At 49.8% G+C, this 20,755-nt stretch overlaps 1 protein-coding gene across 3 annotated transcripts in view; it reads left to right on the top strand.

Annotated features, from left to right (window-relative positions):
* The window catches only part of pdcd11 (programmed cell death 11), a 57,030-nt gene that overhangs the window by 29,029 nt on the left and 7,246 nt on the right, over positions 1-20,755 (top strand). For 2 of the 3 annotated variants that reach the window (XM_052026924.1, XM_052026926.1), the window contains exons 19-33: positions 870-1,019; positions 1,251-1,366; positions 2,782-3,296; positions 4,521-4,583; positions 6,448-6,550; positions 7,116-7,205; positions 8,877-8,979; positions 9,650-9,827; positions 11,769-11,825; positions 13,658-13,780; positions 15,716-15,838; positions 16,706-16,874; positions 17,933-18,043; positions 18,780-18,932; positions 19,686-19,933. In XM_052026924.1, the coding sequence (XP_051882884.1) occupies positions 870-1,019; positions 1,251-1,366; positions 2,782-3,296; positions 4,521-4,583; positions 6,448-6,550; positions 7,116-7,205; positions 8,877-8,979; positions 9,650-9,827; positions 11,769-11,825; positions 13,658-13,780; positions 15,716-15,838; positions 16,706-16,874; positions 17,933-18,043; positions 18,780-18,932; positions 19,686-19,933 (2,302 nt within the window). The remainder of the gene's footprint in view (positions 1-869; positions 1,020-1,250; positions 1,367-2,781; positions 3,297-4,520; positions 4,584-6,447; positions 6,551-7,115; positions 7,206-8,876; positions 8,980-9,649; positions 9,828-11,768; positions 11,826-13,657; positions 13,781-15,715; positions 15,839-16,705; positions 16,875-17,932; positions 18,044-18,779; positions 18,933-19,685; positions 19,934-20,755) is intronic. The other variant, XM_052026925.1, reaches the window with a different exon arrangement.

Genomic DNA, 20,755 nt, shown 5'->3' with positions numbered 1-20,755 from the left:
ATTCGATAAATATCCTGGTGCAGGACGCAGCAATGCTAGGTGTCAGGCTCAGTGTGAGGCAGAATTCCGTGTTGGCCATTGTATGTGGGAGGCTGGTCAGCCATTCAGTGGGCTTGTGGTCGGCCTTCATCTACCCCTGGTTCTGGATCTATGAGTATCCTTTTCTAATAAAAATCCATTGCACATTTGAAACATACAGTTTCCTCTGCCAACCACCTCCCACCTTCCCGCACCCTGGCCCTGAATCCCTGACCGTTAGAGAGTGGGGAGTTCCAGGATTTAGTGCCCAGTGGTATGTCTGACATTGGGGCTGCCGTTTTCCACATCCGGTCCCCTCTGCCTCTTATTGTGAGTATGTGCTGATTGTCAGAAGCTGCAGATTGTAAATCCACTGCCCAGATGTGCCCTGATGTTGAGAAGTTTTCTGCAGCCTGGACCATGAAAATTACACCTGCTATTTTAAACAAAATGTCTATCTAAAATACAACCACTGAGCTCTAAATATTTGTCCTTATTTACTCATAGAAATAATTTTCAAGGAAGATCCTCTTCCCTTAATTCGCATGCGAAGGCTGTTGTGTTAAGGTCATTATTTACACAATGTCACCCCTTCAGTTAGCTCTGTCTTTAATGTGGAGCCTAGGACTGCCCATGGCTGTCCCCATGTGTGGTGATTTTCTCTGTCGGTGGCACCAGCAGTCACTGCGTCTGGCACACAACTCCTTTGTTAAGACGTTCTTACTGGCGAGTGCGTTAGAGGCTGGAATCTAATTAGAGGGCTCGAGTAGCGGTTGTACAAAGAATGTCACGTGTTGGCGGTTTGTTGCAGGCTGGAACCGTTAATCCGCGGTTAATGTTTGTTGTTTCAGATTCCCCCGTCGTTGCCAATCTGAGCCGCCTGGTCATTGGACAAAGGCTGGAACTGACCGTAGATGCAGTGAAGACTGACGGGACCATGCATTTCACTGGCAAGGATGTTGCTGGGCTGACTGTTACAGCCAGTCGCTATCACCAAGGGGGTGCGTTCACAGCTGGTCTATTGACGTTGTGGGTGAAGGAGGTTCCCACCACAAATCGGGATCTCTCTCTTCTCTGAGCCAGGATGTCATGGGTTCAGACCTCTCTCCGGAATTCGTGTCTTTACTGTGGCCCTACCCCCACCACCCCTAACCTGAGGTGGTGTCGAGTTGCCCTTGAGCTGTACCTTTGGAGCTCGCGTGGTCTGATTATTTGTTTTGTTTCTTCCTCAGAGGCGCCTGTGAGCCCTGGGCAGCAGCTGGCAGCAGTTGTGTTGTTCGTCGATCTCCTCTCCTCCACGGTCTATGTTTCAGTCCGTCCGGAACTGCTGTGTGCACGTGTCAAAAAGGTACAGAATGTGGGCGTAGTGGTCTCGGCCCTTTAGCTGTCTGTGTAGGGAACAGTTCAGACTGCCCTCAGAAGTATGGGAGTGGTGGTCTCCAAAGTCTCTGCCTGTCTCTGCGGGGAATGTTTGCAGCTTCTCTTCTCACAGGGAGAATTGGCATGTGATTTAACATGAGTGGATTGGGTGATGGGGCTGTGTAATCGGTCAGTGGAGCAATGAATGTAAACTCCACCATGAAGCGGTGTGGTCTCCTTTACCTTTAAGGCCAGGTTCCCAGATGAGAAGAGGCTTTGCGCAGAGGATAACTGAGGCTTGTGATGCATCAGTATAGAGGTAGCTCTCCACTGTATCCACCCCATGCTGTAACTGTTCTGGGATCGCTTGATTTGAAAATGAGCAGACTTGAGAGCTCAACACCTGTGGAGACTGGAAAGTGCAGTTGGGCAGAACCATCTTTGTTTCCACATCCACAAATCTGAACTGTTGCAAAGTGGTTCGTTACGTTTATAACCTATGAGCAGTGTGATCCAGCTCTGTAATTACTGGTTGCCTCAGTTGTCAATTTGCAGGCTACGCTAAACTCCATGCTTCAATGAAGTTACATCACCCTGTGAAAGGATGTGATGAGAGGCCAGGGAGCAGTTATCAGGAAAGGTCACAGAAGATGCTGTTCTCTGTGGATCAGAGTGGAGGTGACCTGACATCTTCCTTCATATTTTTTTATGACGCAGAAGGTGGCCATTCAGCCCATTGGGTCTATGACAGCTCTCAGAGCAACTCTGATCAGAATCCAAGCTGGGTCACGGGAGCTGTGAGACTGCTGCCCTACCTGTAGCTCAACTGTGCCACAGGTGAGGAAAGGTTAACGCAGAAATCTGACTTGGATCAATAGCCAGTTGTTAGAGGGTTCAAAAGACAAAGAAGTGATGTTTTCTGTTGTCGTTTGGGAACACTATTTGAAGAGGTGATAGAAGTAGATTTCATTGGTTGTATTAAACAGGAGTTGGACTGGGCCTTGAGACAGGAACCGTAGAGCTGGTCTGGTACAGAAGGTGATTACACAGCCTATTGAATCTATTCAGCTGCAGGTAGAGGAAGCCCTTCAGTCCTATTGCCGCACTCTTTCTCCATAGCCCTGCAATCTGTTGTCCAGTTCCCTCCTGAAGGCTGACTGTTTCCACCATCAGTGCAGACAGACAGAGCTCTGGAATATCACTGCTCTCTACATACAGGTTCTGTTACATTGCCCTTGTATCTTTTGTCCAAAATGTAAAATCTGGGGAATGGGAACTAAGACCCAGTGCAGGTCTGATGGTCTGAATGGCCTTCTGCACTGTATGCTTTCACAGTACGACTGAGTGATTTCTGAGTTAACAACATGCAGTTAATCGTGTTTCAATTGTCCGTCCCTGCTGCAGCTGAAGGGAGTTTCGCAGCAGTCGGCTGTGGTACAGTTTGTGGCATCGGATGTCGCTGTGGCGTCGCTGTGTGGCTCCTCGCAGCTCACCTTCACTCCAGTTGCCTCCCACCTCAATGACACCTTCCACTTCGACTCAGAAAAGCTCTCTGAAGGGCAGACGGTGTCTGTGAAACTTAAGGCCAGTGGCAAGGAGCACCAGGGGATCCCACTGTCCAGCAGGGGACCCAGTAAACACCGGCGACCAAACCAAGACCACGAGCCTCTGGAGGCAGTGGAGGAGGCAGCCCCCGAGCTCCAGCATACGTTGTGTGTCGGCGATATCGTCAGTGGGACCGTGAAGTCAGTGCGGCCGACCTCCCTGTTCATCGCACTGCCAGGCGGGGTGACTGGATTCGTTCACGCCTCAGAGATCCTCGAACGGGTCTCTGATGGAACGGTTCCAACTTCGAGCCAGAAAGTTGGCAACACTGTGACTGCAAAGGTCATCGGAGGCAAAGAGACAAAGTCACACAAGTAGGTGGCTGCTGGTGGGTGGTTGCTTGTGGGTTGGACCTTGGCATTACTGCATTGGTGTGGGAGCTGTGCAGTAAGTGAAGAGCCTGCAGCATCTACCGTGTCACTTTGGTTGCAGCGAGCTAACATTGACTGATTCTTTGTGCTGCAGGCTGGCGACATGGACCACACTGCTGAGTGGTGTTTATTGTCCGTGTCTAATTACCCCAAGGACAGTGTCTGAACAGAGTCACTTACCTGGAACAGTCTGGGTGCTGTGTTACTGTTGCTGAACCTGCGTTTCACTGTCAGCAATGTGCTAGTCTCCTTTGTTGGATAATCTACCTTAGTGGTTTTGATTGAGACATGGTTGTTGGCCAGGGTATTGAGGAGAACGCTCAATTCCTCAGTACAGCACCGGATGCCAGAGAGAAAAGGAAGGCTTTGGGTTAACAAAACCCCACGGTCCTGTGTTATAAAGCACAGAAACAGGCCTTTTGGCCCATCTAGTCCATGCCAACCTGATTTTCTGCCTAGTCCCATCTACCTGCACCTGGACCATATCCCTCCAAACCCCTCCCATCCATATACCTATCCAGATGTTGAACCTGCATCCACTACTTCTGCTGGCAGCTCGTTCCACACTCGCACCACCCTCTGAGTGAAGAAGATCCCCCTCAGATTCCCCTTAAATATTTTGTTTTTCTCCGTAAACCTTTGTCCTCTAGTTCTAGTCTCACCCAACCTTTGGGGGAAAAGCCTGCAAGCATTCACCCTATCTATACCCCTCATAATTTTGTATACCTCCATAAGATCTCCACTGGTGCTGCTCTCCACTGTTACAGTGCTCCCTGGGGTGCTGCCCTCCCAACAGTGCAATGCCCCCTGCAGTGTGGTGCTCCCTGCATGTTGCCCTGCCCACAGTGTGGAGCTCCTTGTGCTGCACTGGGAGTTGACCACTACTTCATCTGGGTGATTTTTCTGGTGCCAGGCTCGAACATCCTGCATTACTTCACTCAGTTCTGGAGTTTGCTCTGCTGTGTTTGGAATCTGTCCTCAATGCTGCACCCAGGTTACAGTGCACTGCAATGCTTTAGAAAGTGCAGGGGTTCTTGAGTGTGTCGGCATGCTCTGACCCTTCGTTGGGTCTCCCACACCGTGGGATGCTGAATGTAGCTGGGTTCTCTGAAATGCCGGTGACGTATTCTGTGTCTGACACGTTTTCTTGTCTCCCTATTGTGCTAGGTTTCTGCCGATCACACACTCGCGTTTCACAGTGAATAAGCCGGTGTTGACTCTACGACCCAGGTGAGGCACAGCGTTATAATGAGCACTGGAGTGCGGTGTCCCAGTTGTGCAGGGCACCCAGAGTGCAGCCCAAGACCAGGTCAGGTCCACACAACATTAAGCTGTTATAGAGCACAGAAACAGGCCCTTCAACCAACTTGTCGATGCCGACCAAGGTGCCCACCTCAGTTAGTCCCATTTTATACACAAAGTAAGGATCACAAGGATAAAAAATCTGGTGGGTTAAAACTAGCAGGAAGGATTGAACAGACTGGAAAATCAAAATAATTGCACATGCTGGAAATTGAAATGGAAACGCTCAGCAGGTCAGGCAGCTTCTGCGGAGAGAGAACAGTTAAAGTTTCAGAACTGGCTAGAGTTTCTCTGGAAAAGTGAAGCTGAAGGGTGATTTTACAGAAGTTTTTAAGAATTGCAAATGGGTTTGATAGGGTAGGTGGAGAGAAGGCATTTACACGTAGGAGGGATCAGAACTTGGAGCCACCGATGTAAAGTAGTGAGCGGGGGATCCAGGGGAACTCGGCACTGAGAATGTGGGTGTGATTGAGGATGGGTGGCGTTTGCACAGTCTCCTTGTGTCTGCTGGGTTTCCTCCAGGTGCTCCAGTTCCTCCCACTTCCCAAAGGTGTGGTTGGGAGGTTAATTGACTGCTGTGAATGCCTGTAGTGTGGGTGTGTGGTGGGAGTGTCGAGCGAAGTTGATGTGTATGTGGGAGGAGGGGACTGATGGGCTCTGGCTGAAAGGCCACCTCTTGTGTCGTGACAAAATAAGAAACCAAAGGAGAACAGGAGAGGTGCATTAAGGGGAACTTTGGATATTTATTTGGAATATTGTGTATCTAAGGAAGGATGTGCTGGTCCTGGAGAGGGTCCAGAGGAGGTACACAAGAATGATCCCAGGAGTGAAAGGGTTACCGTGTGAGCATTTGATCTCTCTGGGCCTGTACTCGATGCTCAGAAGGATGAGGGAGGATCTCATTGAAACCTACTGAATACTGAAAGACCCGGAAAGAATGGACATGGAGAGGACGTAGTCAGTCGGAGAGTCTCGGATCCAAGGGCATGGCCTCAGAATAAAGGGGTGTCCCTTTAGAACTCTTAATGACCTCCTTAGAGATGAGAAATTTCTTCACCAGAGCGTGGTGAATCTGTGGCATTCATTGCCACAGATGGCTGTGAAGGCCAAGTCATTGGGTGCATTTAATGCAGAGATTGAAAGACTCTTGATTGGTAAGGGGGTTTAGGGTTACGGGGAGAATGGGGTTGAAAAAAATCAGCCGTGATTCAATGGTGGAGCAGACTCGATGGGGCGAATGGTCTAATTCTGCTCCAATATCTTGTGGTCGTATGGATAGAGACAAGGGAGAAAGGGGTGAAGGTAGTGAGGTCTGTGTGGAGCACTAACTGGCCATCTACCAGCTGTGAGACTTGTCCTAGTTCTGTGTTTTGGGTCTGTGTAAAAGGCCTGAAATGGTTCAGTAGCACCACAGACTGGAGGAAGGACTTGAAAAGTTTGGATCACAAAGGTATTGAACAGGATTTGCTTTGCCCTCTCTGGTTGTGCGGAGGTTGGATCGGGCTTGGTTATGATACGTCTTGCAACTAAGCAGCTCCCAGTGCTTGCTGCTGGGGCTCTTTCTATGGTTGCTAACCTGCAGTGCAGCATGGACTGTGGCAAGGAGTCAACACCTTTTAGGAGGCCGTGGTGGGTAGATTGATTAAACCGTGGAGCTCCTACTGAAGCTGAGAGCCACAAGAGCAGAAAGTTTGCTTAAATGTTTGTTTAAAAGAAACTTGAGCTTGGATCGAATCTTGAAACTGTGGCCCTTGTTCCCTCAGCCGTGCCTTAACTATCCTTTTCCTTCCAGTAAACTATCAGAGAAACATGCTGCTGTACCACAGGATGAGGAGCTGGTGGACAGGCTGCGGGCCTTCAAGCGCGGACAAGTGCTGACCTGCTACGTGTACAGGGTACTGGCACTTGTGTCTTTCTGCTCTCGAGTTCTGAGGGTGGGAGACTTTTGGGAGAGAGCGACTGTGCTGTCGGTGGTGTAGCTGTTGGAGGGTGCAGTCTGTGGTTTACCTTTCCACTGAAGCACGCAATGTGTAGTGACCTAGTCACCAATATGGACCTTCCAGGTGTCAGGGTTTTCCCAAGACACGGCCACTGGGCTGTAGAACACCAGGGTGGTGAGCATTCAGGCTCGGGAATGACTGCACAGTAATGGCGATGCTGTTTCTCACTGGCTGCTGGTAATAATGGTGGAGGTAGGGCTATATGGGGAAGCTGCCCAGTTAACCCAACCTCCTCTTGAGCAGTGGAGTATTGCCTATGAGGCCCAAAATTGTGACCTGGCCCAGGTGATAAAATCACTGTTTGATACTTGCATGATCCAGCACCCTACAGGCACAATTTGCTCTCCCTCCAAGGTCTGGTGACTGCCCCACTCACTCACCCACGTGTCCGTCCCAGCATTGTATGTCCTGCAGCTCTCCTCCAAGTCTCAATGTGTTTTACCTGTTCTCTTGTCCCCAGTACTACAGTGCCAAGCAATGCCTGGACGTAGAAGTGACCCACGATATCCATGGGAATGTCGAGCAGCTGCTGTTAACCCTCAATCACAAGGTGAGTGTCTGGTCGTATGTTGTGAATGGCTGGGTGGGTTTCACTTTTCCCTCAGGGTTCAGAGGCTGTCACTGCAGTGTGTTCTCCCCACGAACACAATCCAATCTCTCGGTGGCTGCTGCTTCAGTGCAGTGGCCCAGGAGGGTGGCACCGGGGGATGGTCGTGGTGCAGTTGGAAGCGGCTTCCTTTGGATGGGATGTTAGACAGATGTCTCAACTTCCCCTCCTGGTCAAACATGAAAGATCCCTCAGCATAAGTTTGAGGAGTGCAAGAGTTCTGGGTTCAGTATTTATCCCTTAACCAATGTTGCTGAAATGGGTTATCTGGTTATTATCACACTGTGAGAGCTGTGCACAAGTTGGCTGCTGCATTTTCTACATTACAGCAGTGACTGCTCTGGCAGAGTGATTCCATGATGTGAATCATGGGGTGCTCCCGCATTGAGAAGTGCAATCGTTCTGTTTCTCTCTTGTCTGGCTCTTTGCCTATTGAAGCTTCAGAAATTGCTGGCACTGCACCCATCTGGTTTACTCTGCCATCTGACAGTCCCTTGAGTAAAGAACAGAAATGTCACTGACCTTTCCCCTAGTGCGAGTCTCCAGAGGAGAGTAATCCCTGTCAGAGGAGGGTGCTGATAGAAGGTCGGTGCCCATCCCTCGGTTTCTCTCTCCACAGATGCTGCCTGACTTGCCCGGTGTTTCCAACACTCAGTCATGGAGTTGTACAGAAGCAGGCCCTTCAGCCCAACTCGTCCATCCCAACCAAGTTATCAACCAGAGCCATTCCCACTTGCATGCAGTTGGCCGATCTAAACCTTTCCTATCCATGTACCTGTCCAAATGTCTGTTAAACATTGTAATTGTACCTGCCTCAACCACTTCCTCTGGCAGCTGTTTCCACATACCCACCACCCTCTGGGTGAAGAAGTTGCCCCTTGGGTCCCCCTTAAATCTCTCCCCTCTCACCCTAACCCATGTCCTCTAGTTTTAGACTCCCCTAGCCTAGGGAGAACACTGTGACCATCCACCTTACCTTTGCCCTTCAGGATTTTATAACTCTCTGAGGTCACCCCTTGGCCTCCTGTGCTTCTACCACTGTCAGATTTCCACATTTTCCAGTTGAGCCAAGCATGTGACATTCCACACGACACATTCCCAGTTACCCTTCCACCCTGATGTTTAAACAGATTCGGGAGTGACACGTGGACAAGCAGTCAGTTGTCCCCTCCCCTTTGGGAGCTGTTCATTGTCCCTAGAGCGAGCCTGGAAGATGCCAGGCTGAGCAGGGTGCCAATCGACCTGAGCAATAGCCAGCGGCTGAGCTGCATCCTCGTGCGCCAAGGATCTCCTATCCGTGCCCTTTAACAAAGCCAGCAGTTGTGAGGGGAGGTAGGAAAGGTGGGATTGCACCCTGCCTGGGGTCTGTGGGTGAAAGCTAACACCAGGGCTTGGATCCCATGGTTCCGGGAGATACCACATGTGAGCTGTGAGAGGGATCGTCACCCCCTCCTTCCCCTATAGTCCACCAAGTGTTGAACTCGACCAGTAGTGTATGTTGTTTGATGTGGTTCCATTGCCCTTTCCGGCAGTACGGTCCGGGTCAGCATAACACAGGATTGTCTAATTTATAAATGTCCTTTAAACGTTTTTCCTTCTCTCCCTCTCATTCAGTGCATGAAACATCCCGAGCGGATGTTCCAACCCGGTCAGGCATTGACTGCAACGGTGATCAGCCCAGATAGTACAGGCACCCGGCTCTGTCTCTCGCTCACAGGTCAGACTGAGCACATCATGCTTGCTGGAGGCAGATAATGACAGGGGGTGGGAGGTGTTGAGTTCAATCTAATGGCCTTGGTTTTTATTTAATACCTTGCTCCAAGCCAAATATCCCGTGGTCAGGTGGTGAGCAGTAAGAGGAGTGTGGGGATTGGGGAGGGCTGATGGTTTGGGGATGGGTGTGGGAGTTGGGAACGTGTGTAGGTTGAGAAGGGTCACTGCTGTTGGGGAGAAGTGATCATTGGAGGGTCAAGGATCAAGAGTACTGGCTGAGGGCTATAGAACACACTGAGGGAGCTGGGCAGGGGGGGAAGCCAGAGGGGGTGCCAGGAGCTGTGAGCAGGAGGGGGGGGGGAGTCTGGGGGCTGGGGGGGGGTGCCGTGGGCTGGTGAAGCCAGTGACTCGAGAGGCTCTGCCCACAGCCTGAGGGTCTGGCTGACTTGGCTGTTGGGGGCAGGGTGTGAGCACTTTCTACAGGATGCACTCAGCACACCAGCCCCTGCTTCAATTTCTGAGCATCCCTAAAACCCTCCCTGGGTCTTGGCTCTGCCCCTGTAGCTGTGAGCAGGCAGGTCCCTACTGAGAGAATGAAAATGCTGGTGGCTCTTTGATTTGTTGCAGCTCAGTTCGGGTGTGTGTGCTTCATTAATTCCCTGAAACTTCCCCAGGTCTGTGCTCGCTGGATGAAGGGGCTGTGACTTTGGGCACCATCAAAAAAGTCCTTCCAAGCATCGGGGTTCTCGTCAGCCTGCCCTTTGGGAAGACCGGCCGAGCGGGCTTGTGTGACCTGGCAGACTCGTACAGCGAGTCGCCGCTGGAGGGGCTCGTCCAGGGCAGTCTCATCAGGTGGGTGTGGGACAGGCTGATAGACTGGCTGCACCCTCCGCTCGTCTTGGGGCTGTGGGTGGCAGCAGTGAGCGGTGCCTCTCCTCTCGAGCCAGGCGATTGTGGATTCGTGTTCCTGTGTGGAGACTCGAGCCCCCAGGTGAAGGGAGCGCGGCAGTGCTGGAGGCACTGGCCTGGAGAGTGCTGTGGGGTGCTGCAGTGCCACAGGTGCTCTCCTTCAGCAGAGATGTTAAACTGTTTGCTCCCAGTACTGTTCCAGGAGCAGGGAGTGGACCTCCTGACCAAATCCAACACCAGGCCTACAGCTCTACTGTAGATTGTCTGGTCATTATGCTGTTGCTACTACACATTAGCTGCTGCATCCGATCATTGACTCTGCACTGAGGAACCAGCGGTGACACACTTGGAATGGTCAAGAGCTTGGGAAGGGCACCGGCTTTCTCATCCCTTTTAGTGAACTGATGCTGGAGAGGGTTGTGCAATTCTGTCTGCTGCCAGCAGGTGTCAATGCTGCGCTCGTTCCAGACTGGTTGCAAAAACCCATTGTCTGTGGGAGGAGGAGGGGGAGCCTAGGGTGGGGTGGGGGGGAGGTGGGGAGCCACAGAGCTTTGGGGATGGTTGGTGGGATGTGTGTGTTGGTCAGGGAGCAGAGACCTGGAAGGGCAGCAGGAGGGGAGCAAAGGGGGTGAGTATTTCCAAGTCAGGAGTTGGAGGGGAACCTGCAGGTGGTGGTGCTGCCATGCACCTGTTCCCTTGTCCTGGGTGGAGGTCGTGGGTTTGGGAGGTGGTGCATTTTGTAGATGATACACACTGCAGTCACTGTACAATGGTGGATGGAACAGATATTTTAAGGACAGACACACAAAATTCTGCAGATGCAGGAATCTGGAGCAATACACAAAGTGCTGGAACTCAGCAGGTCAGGCAGCATCTATGGACGGAAATAAACAGTCGATGTTTTTGGCTGAGACCTTCATCAGGACTGGAAAGGAAGAGGGCAGAAGCCAGAATAAGGGAGGGGGAGGGGCACACACAGGTGATAGGCGAGTCTCGGGGGTGGGGGGGTGGGAGGGAGTAGGTGGATACAGGAATGAAGTTTCCCCTGGCTGAGGCATCGAGATCCAGAGGTCACAATCTCAAAGTAAAGGGTCAGCTATTCGCGTCTGAGGCGAGACCCAGAAGACAGTGAATGTTTGAAATTCTCCACCCAAGTGTTGTGGAGAGTTCACTCACTAGAATATTCAATAATATATTCAACAGACATATTTCGTTATAGGGACTCCCTGGGTTACGATGACCTCAATTATAAAAATCTGACTTTATGCAGATTCTCCCATTCATTTTTAAAGCATTTTTCAAGCTAGTACTAAAAATGTTTGATAGTGTTCATTAGTGACTGGATTCGGTATATATTCCATTAGTTTAATTATGGGAACTGTTAGGGTGAATATTCAGTGAAATGAAAGACTGATAGTGAGTGTATGCAGAGCGATATGGTATGGGTAGCTACAGAAAATGGACGTTCCTGACTTGTGGGGGAATCTGCTTAGACAGTTCTCAGGAACAGAACCCTTGCGTAACCCAGGGACTGCCTGTACTAAGTGAATCAGGGGTATGAGGTTGGGGCAGGAAAGTGACATAGAGGTAAACGATCTCACTGAATGGTAGGGCAGGCACAAGGGACCTGCTTGCATTTCTCGTATTCTTATGAGAGTGAAAGGGGGATACAAGGATGGTTGGTGATGAAGGACTGGTTGGAGAGAGTGAAAGGGGGAGACAAGGGCAGTTGGTGGTGAGGAGGGGCTGGTGTGACCAAGGAAAGGATGAGCTTTAGTCTGTCCACTTCTTGGTCCCCGATCATCATGAGCCATTATCAGCTGAAGCTGAATTTCTCCAATACTTCCTGGTGTCTCATCATTGCTCTGTTCTATACTTCTCTAGGTGTTGTGTTATTTCCAAGGATAAGAATCAACTAGGAATTTCTCTAAGGAAATCCAGGTGAGTATCCCACCGTCCCTCCCTCTCTGTCCCGTACCCAGGGTTCCTTCCCCGAGTCACTGCATTTTATTCTTCCTTTTCAGTGGTCCCTTAAACCTCCCTCTTTGAATGTGACATAAGAAATAGGAGTCAACCATCTGGCCTGTCAAGCCTGCTCTGCCAATCAATAAGATCAAGGCTCATCTGGCAGTGGACTCGGATCCACCTACCTGCCTTTTCCCCATAACCCTTAATTCCCCTACTGTGCAAAAATCTATCCACTGCTTCCCTGGGCAGAGAATTCCACAGATTCACTATTCTCTGGGGGAAAAGCCGTTTCTCCTCATCTGTAGTAACCTACTCCCCCAAATCTTGAGGCTATGTCCCCTAGTTCTAGTCTCGCCTACCAGTGGAAACAACCTTCCTGCCTCTGTTTTATCTATCCATTTCATAATTTTATGTTTCTATAAGATCCCCTCTCATTCTTCTGAATTCCAGCAAGTATAGTCCCAGGCGACTCAATCTCTCCTCGTAGGCTAACCCCCTCATCTCCAGAATCAACCTGGTGAACCTCCTCTGCACCGACTCCAAAGCCAGTATATCTTTCCTCAAGTAAGGAGACCAGAAGTGCACACAGTACTCCAGGTGTGGGCTCACCAGTACCCTGTACAGTTGCAGCATAACCTCCCTGCTCTTAAATTCAATCCCTCCAGCAATGAAGGCCAACGTTCCATTTGCCTTCTTGATAACCTGTTGCACCTGCAAACCAACCTTTTGCGATTCATGCACAAGCACTCCCAAGTCCCTCTGCACAGCAGCATGCTGCAATCTTTCACCATTTAAACAATCTGATCTGTTATTTTTCCTTCCAAAGTGGATGACCTCGCATTTACCAACATTGTGCTCCATCTGCCAGACCCTTACCCACTCACTTAACCTATCTATATCTATCTGCAGACTCTCCACATCCTCTGCACAATTTGCTTTTCCACTCAATTTAGTGTCATCAGCAAACTGAGATACGCTGCACTCGGTCCCCTCTTCCAAACCGTTAATGTATATTGTATCCCCAACTCCACGCTTCCTTATCTTACTGATGAGTCTTTTATGCGGCACCTTATCGAATGCCTTCTGAAAATCCAAGTATATGATATCCACCTGTTCCCCTCTATCCACTGCACTCATTATATCCTCAAAGAACTCCAATAAATTTGTCAAACAGGACCTGCCCTTCCTGAATCCACGCTGTGTCTGCCTGATGGAACCACTTCTATCCAGATGTCTCACTATTTCTTCCTTAAGCAATCTTTCCTCCTTTGAGCAACCTTTGCTCACCTGTCCTGGTGTCTCCATGTGGCTTGATGTTAAGTGTGTTTGGTTTTACTCCTATGAATTGTGTTGAGCTGTTTTGCTATGTTAAAGATTTTAAGACTAAACAGTATTAATGTAAAACACATCAAAAATTAAATGAATGACAGTGCTGCCCATCACATGAAATGCCAAACCTGCAGAGGATGTTGCTGCTAATCAGCCTACAACTACACCACTCTTGTGTATAAACAAATAGAAACTAAAAATGTCTTTTGACAATTACTTTGCATTTTGAAAATACTTTATGAAATTGCTTAATATTCCTGGAATGCTTTGCTGGTTGCATAAGAAATCTGGATGCACAAATCTGGAGAGTTTACTGTTATTTCCAAATCGGCACAATGTGCTCCTTGTTATGGGGACCCTACAAGTGACGTTCCCATGCATCGGGTTTAACCAAGATTATGTTTGAGTTATCTTCTTGTTCTTGTTATGTGGTTATTTGTTTGTCATCCTTACCGCTGTGTGTCTGGTCCCTCTAGGGTTTACCCTGAAAAGAAGCTTCCAGTGTGCGACCCTGAGATTACATCGATCAAGGACCTTTGGAAAGGGGCAATCCTGAGGGGTTACATCAAAGACTTCGGAGAACTTGGAGTTTTTGTCAGGTGAGGTTGCCTTGGTGTTGTGTGAGATGTCAGTCCTGAACCAGTGTAGAAGACTGTACAGTGTGTATCTTGTACCACATCCTTGGCTCAGGCCTGAATTTACAAGCTAGCTCCAAATTCATTTGGCACGGTGCCCACGGATGTGAGCGTGCACACACACACGTTCGTTTCCCCAAGGGAGTCCGTGCTTTGCCTTGGCTGTGGTGGGCGAGGTTTTGACAGCAGGAGAGGTGATGATTCATCAATGGTTTCACCACTGGTGCAGTGACATTCTATAGGGGGGAAGCTGTTGGCTAAAATAGTGATCAAGGCAAGTAAGAAACCAGTTTGTTGGACGTTGCTGTTGCAGGTTTGTCCATCAAAAGCTTGTTAACCATTTTAATAATGGCTCTTAAAGATGGTGAAGGATATCAGGACTAAATTTTTTTATAATTCTTTCATAGGAGATGGACATCACTAACAATGCCAGCAATCATTGTCAATCCCTAATTGTCCCTGTACTGAGGAGGTGCTGAAGAGTCAAGCACGTGGGTTGGGTCTGATGTCACATGTAGGTCAGGTCAATCACAACAGCAGATTTCCTTCCCTGATGCTCCTGCTGAACCAGATGGGTTTAAACAACAGTTTGTTAGCTTCATGTTCACTTACTGAGATTAGCCTCTGTTTTTAAATTCCTGATTTATAAATATGCTTGTTGAATTTACTTTCTCTGCCTTGCGGCTGCTGAAAGACTTGCTGGTTGGCTCTCTCCAAAGCCTGAAGTGTTTAAATTAAACCACTTTAAATGTGGTGGGATTCAGATTTAATTCTCTGGATCGATGATTGCTGGCTGCTTGCCCCGTGACTTGCCCACTTCGCTATCACAGCTGCATGTCAGTGCTTTATAGTTCCACACATCTCCCTTCCATCACCCTTCAGCCTTCTGTTTTGTGGAGGAAAGTCTCCAGCCTGATCCTCCTTTCTGCGTGGTTGTAACCTCTTGGAACCAGAACCATCCCTGTGGATCACTTGTGCCCACACAAGGACCTCTGCAACCTCTTCCTAAAGTGGAGCTGAGAACTGTGCACTGTCTTGTGTACGGTCCAACCAAACCTCAGTGTTGAAGTTATGGGTTCTGTCTCTCTAGGAGCAAACTCCCATGCTGAGTATGTGCCTGAACTGCGATGCTGCCTTTAGTCCTGCTGTCGATCGTCCATCTGCAATATTGACTTCTGTTTTTCATGCTCCACTAGTGTGGCCTAACTTACCAGAGCTCTGCATTTCACAGCTATTATAGGTTCCTTTTTGTTCTTTCTCTGTAACTGTCCTCAGTAACCTGTCAATGAGATGGCTTCATCGACAGCTTATCCCACTGGCAACCCTGTCACTCCATCACAGGTATTTCCTCTGTCTTGTATTTCCCTTCCACACCTTCTCTGCAACTTAAGACCAACTTGTTTTCCTGAATTCCCAGTTCTGACAAAGGATCTTTTGACCTGAAATATTAACCATTTCTTTTTCCATTGCCTGACCTGAGTTTTCCAGCGTCTTATTTCACAACTCTTGTTCCAAGAATCCGTGCCCTGGGTCCCTTTGGTCCTCCAACCTATTCAGGCTCGTGTTATTCAAGGAACTTGTGAACATTGTGTATAAATTGTTTTTCTTGTGAGTGCTATTTATCTGATGCTCTGTGCCTGTGGTTCTGTTGCAGGTAAGTTTTTCACTGCACCTGTGCACACATGGACTGGTGCATCTGACAATAAATTTGACTTTGAATCATATTGAAATTTATTTCCCATTTCTCACTTATTCTCAAAGAAGCCAGTTACCAGTGAGTGGTGACAGCCTGTTGTTTGAGGTGTTCTTGAGTGTGAAAGTGTTGTAATCAGAGTGTGAGTGTGCATTGTGTAACAGTGACAAGCAGTGCACCTCCTTCAGCTTGTCTTTGTGTTTCAGCCTTTCAGCCACTTTGACGGGCCATGTTCAGTATCAGCACGTCACTGATTACTCAGTCAACGACAACAGACTCTATCAGGAAAATATCCCAAAGGGAAAGCTGGTGACAGTCAAAGTACTGAGGTAGGAATTGTCTGGGACTGTGGGAGCAGAGCTGGCTGAGTTCCAAACTATTCATTGATCTAAGAGGGTGATGCCTAAACATGTCCCTTGGGTTTGGGAGAGACGTTGTACCTTGCTGGTACTCCCTCCGTGCCGCTGCAGTAGTGAGAGTGGTGCCTGTGCCATTGCCACGGTGAAGTGACTACTGGTGTGAGAGGCTTGGCAGTTGTACGGATGGCTGGCACTTGCCCTGGGGGATGGCCACAGTGAAGGGGCTGAGGGTGAGCAGCACCAAGGAAACATTGAGAGACGGAACCTTTGCAGCACGAGGGAGGAAAACTGAGGTCGTCAAACTGCACAGGTTGAGCCCATTTGGTGCTTTGAAAGAATTGTCCAGCTTGTCCCATTTCCTGCTCTTTCTGGATAGTTTACCAATTCTTCCCTCCCTTGCACCCTGTTTCCTTTTGATGAATCTGGTTCCACAGCTGCAGGGAGAGATTGCAGGATGCTGCAACTTGCTGCATTCGAGAAATCAAGTTTCTACGTGCTTTCATTACCAATAACCTTAAGTCTGCATCATCAGATTAACTTGTAATTGGCCAGTGGAGAAGGTTTCTCCTCAATATTTTGATTCTCAACATCTCCCTGTAACCTTCCCACTTATAAGGAGATCAGTTAGTTGAAGTTCGTCTTTTCTGGGATAATTTTAGTAATTCCTCGGCACCCTTTCCAGTGCCCCATGAGGAACCACACGAGTATTTGAACCTGGCAAGGCTTCAAGAGTGTGCGGGAGTTTGCAGTCCAATGCACGGGTCTGCAATGTTTAACGGGGTCCCTTGCAGCATGTGCAGTCAGTGGTTTGATGCACTTTTTGTGTTTCCTCCATAGTACAAAGGACCAAGCAGGTTATGTGGGACTTTCACTTCTCCCTCAAGATACGAGGAAGCCAGACTTGCTGCCAGCATCCCTTGGCTTGTTATGCAAGGAGCTGAATGAAACTAAGATGGAGGTCGCTAAGGCCGGGAAACGCAAGCGGAGAGACTCAGAGAGGGAGCAGGTGCTGAACTCTGCCGAAATATTCAAACGCTATTTGTTTATTTTTACTCCTGTTTAAGTTATTGGGGTGGAACAGATAAGATTTTATTTATTAGTCACATGTACATCGAAACACACAGTCTTTTTGCTTTGCTGAGAATGTGCTGGGGACAGCCCGCAAGTGTCGCCACACTTCCGGCGCCAACATAGCATGCCCACAACTTCCTAACCCGTACGTCTTTGGAATGTGGGAGGAAACCGGAGCACACAGAGGAAACCCACGTAGACATGGGGAGAACGTACAAACTCCTTACAGACAGCAGCGGGAATTGAACCCAGGTCGCTGGCACTGTAATACTGTTATGCTAACCACTATGCTACCGTGCCGCCTCACAGCTCCAGAGACTCGGATTCGATCCTGACCTCCGGCGCTGTCCATGTGGAGTTTGCATGTTCTCGCTGTGACCGCGTGGGTTTCCCCCGGGTGCTCCGGTTTCCTCCCATGTCCCAAAGACGTGTGCATTGGTGGGTTACATTACCCTTTGTGTAGGTTCCTGGCTGGAGAACTGGCAGAGTTGATGATCATGTGAGGGAGAATAAGTTACAGGGAAATAAATGGGCAGTGGGATCGTTGGGAATGCTGTGACAGCCGGCATCAGCTCTGTGGGATGAATGGCCTCTTGTATGTCATAAGATGCTGTCTGACCTGAGTATTTCCAGCATTTGCTTCCTCCATCTCAGTCTGTCATAATTTGATACACATCGGGTAAATCTCCCTTCATTTTTATTTGGTCCCAGCCAGCGTTCTCAGAACTGAAGTTCTCCAGCTAGCAACATTTATGTGAATCTTGCCCCATGTCCTGACCGGTGCTACCACATCCTGTAGTGTGGTGACCAGGACTCCACGCACAACCTGAGGTGACACCTCTGTCGTACTCTGCACCTTGCCAGTAAAGGCCAGTGCCCCATCTGCCTTCTGAACCACATCAACCAGTCCTGCTACCTTCCGGAGTGTGCAGGCATAAGTTCTGTGCTTGAAACATTTAATATTTGTTTCATTTGTGTTTGCTGCCCCATTAGCTGCCCCCCAAAAAGTTGAAGACACAGAAGAAACAACGCTTGGAGGAGGGTGATTGTGGACTAGAGGTATACTGTCGGGAGGCAGACGAGGAGAGTGATGCTGACATTGAGGTGAGCCTCACTGTGTTTATAACCCCTGCGCAGGACTGGGTTCTGATTAACTTCCCAGGTTTGTGACTGGTCCAAAACGTTGCTCCCATCAGTTCTGTTGTATTGGTTCCTCACCAATTTGCTGTTCCAGGGGACACTGTCCTGCCTCTCGCAGCATCCACACTCCTTCACATTCTAGGGAAGCACATTTACAACCTCATCACCATGGTAATGTGAGAGAGAGATGGCCACTGATGCACGAGCAGCAAGCTGCCACAGGCAGTTCTGAGTTGGGCGACTATCTGTTTTAATTTGTTGAGGGTTTAATATTAGCCGGGGCACAAGGAAGAAAAGTAGCGCTGTCGGCAGTGCGGCACTCCCTCGGTTCCACATCACAGCTTTGGCCTAGATTGTGAGTGTCTGGCATCGACCCCACAGCCATCTGCCCCGTGAGCACTTTACCCACTGTCAGTCGCTATGCCTGAGTTATTCTCTTTGATTGGTGAGGCCACTCGAAGCCAGTGATTGGATGCTCTGTCCCTGTGTATCGATGAGAGCAGGAGCCCTGGCTAGTTTCCCAGGTTAGAGGCCAGTTATATGACCACACTGAGCTCCCTCGAAGATCAGCGGGATCACCTGCAGCGGGGGCATGAATCTGCAGCCACCACCTTTAACTTTATTCTGTGTGCTATTGTTTTGTATTTATTGTAGACCGTCCGATAACATCCACTCACTCCTTTGCCCTGGTCTCTAACAGCAGCAGCTGAGCCCTGTCAAACCCAAGGTCCCCAGGCTCCAGCTGTCCACCAGCTTTGCTTGGGGTGCGAGTTTAAACACCATCGCCCCTGTGACGAAGGGACACAAGGACATGAGCTCGGACAGTGAGGAGGAGCAGAGCACAGACACGGAGGTAGGCGAGTCCAGCCAGTCACCTTACAAGAGGTGCTGCTCTCACTGACGTTCTGCTGATCGGGGACAGGCTCTGCCAGCTGTGGTGGAGGGAAGGGAGTCCACCTGCTGTTGTGACAGCAGTGTGCTCCAGCCCTGGTGTCCTGCTGCTGGGTGATGAGAAATGACTTGTGTCTAGTTCACTGTGAGAGGGGTGGGCGGAGGTGAGTGAGGGGAGGGGTAAGCAGGTAGGAGAGGGGCAGGTTGTACACACAAGGGCCAATGAGAAAGGGGGGGAAAGAGGCAACGGGGGTGTGATGGGAAATGGAGAAGAGCATGCAGTGGGCATGTGGGAGCAGCAGTGGGTGGTAGTTCAACACAGTCAGGGATAACAGCAAGAGAGGGTGTGAGCTCCGGGAGTTGGGGGTCTTTGTACAAAGGGTGGGATTGGAGCAGTGAGGGGGAGGGGGGGAGAGAAGCATTGGAGCCCAAAGGAAGGGCCCATGGTGGGTGGGGGAAAGGATGCGGTGGTGTGAGGGTGGAGAGTGGGAGAGGGTCTGTGGGCCGTCACCAGCTGAAGCTTCCTGACTCGGTGTGAGTGGTTTGTGCCCGAGAGGTAAAGCTGGGCATTGGGGGCTGTGAGTTTGCTTCAGTGGGTTGGGGAGAGGCCCCTGTCCTCAGCTGGTGGGCTCCCTGATCTGTGTAGTGTGGGCCAGAGGTGAGAGGGGAGGCTGGTCTTTGATCATGGTGTGTGTGTCGGCTTCTGATCTTGCAGCCCAGGCTGAGTCGGAGGGAGAAGGAGGCTAGCAAGCGACGGGCGGAGAAGGAGCTGGCTCGCGTAGAGCAGCAGCTGACGGACCCCGCTCGGCATCCGCAGACGGCAGACGACTTCGATCGCCTGGTCCTCGGCTCCCCCAACAGCTCCATTATCTGGATGCAGTACATGGTGTTCCACCTGCATGCCACCGAGATCGAGAAGGCACGGGCTGTGGCCGAGCGAGCCCTGAAAACCATCTCCTTCAGGTAGGAGTTTGCTGAGGACTGGGCCGGGGTCCACGGGTGCTGGAGGGACCCCAGCAAAGGTCGGACTCAGCACTGATCGTTCCTCCCTTCAGCAGAGGAAAATGGGTGGGGGAAGTAATGCAGCCCCACGCGCCTCCACCCTCAAAACCCTGGCCAAATCTCTCTCCTTACACGGAATGGAAGCAGTGCTGCCCTCTGAGAATAATCCCCTGCCCTTCCCGTGTAGACAGTGCTCTAATACAAACAGAAATTGCTGAAAATACTCGGGTCAGGCTGCATCTGTAGGAGGAGAAACAGAGCTAACGTTTCAGATGGAAGACCCTTCGTCAGAACTGGGCAAATCCACAGCCCTCCTTCCCTTTTCCACACCTATCTAATCTTCTCCAGTACTGTTGTGATGTCCTCTTCAATTACTAGCTCAAATCGTGCAATCTGTTCGTAAAAATCTTTAAACAAAAGTTCCCTTTCTGCCCACACCATTGGACAAAGCAGTCCATGTCCACGATGTGAAACAACTTGATCTCGATCCTGGAAATACTTTGGCGGTGTCAAGTTATTGACATAAACCAAAAACTGTTTCTCTCATCACAGATGCTACCCAGCTGCTGAGTGTTTCCAGCATTTCATGTCTTTATTTCAGATTTCCAGCATCTGCAATATTTTTGGCCTACTCCGCAATAGAAACCATCTTCCCTTCTAACCATTTTTAATTCCGTTTTAGTCATACAGCACGGAAACAGGCCCTTCGGCCCAACTCGTCCTTGCTGACAAAGATGCCCATGTCCCATTTGCCCATGTTTGGCTCGTATCCCTCAACCTTTC

This window comes from Pristis pectinata, chromosome 12 (genome assembly GCF_009764475.1).
Source record: "Pristis pectinata isolate sPriPec2 chromosome 12, sPriPec2.1.pri, whole genome shotgun sequence".
NCBI lineage: Eukaryota > Metazoa > Chordata > Chondrichthyes > Rhinopristiformes > Pristidae > Pristis > Pristis pectinata.
Note: the sequence above shows the minus strand (reverse complement) of the source record. Positions and strands in the feature narration are given on the sequence as shown.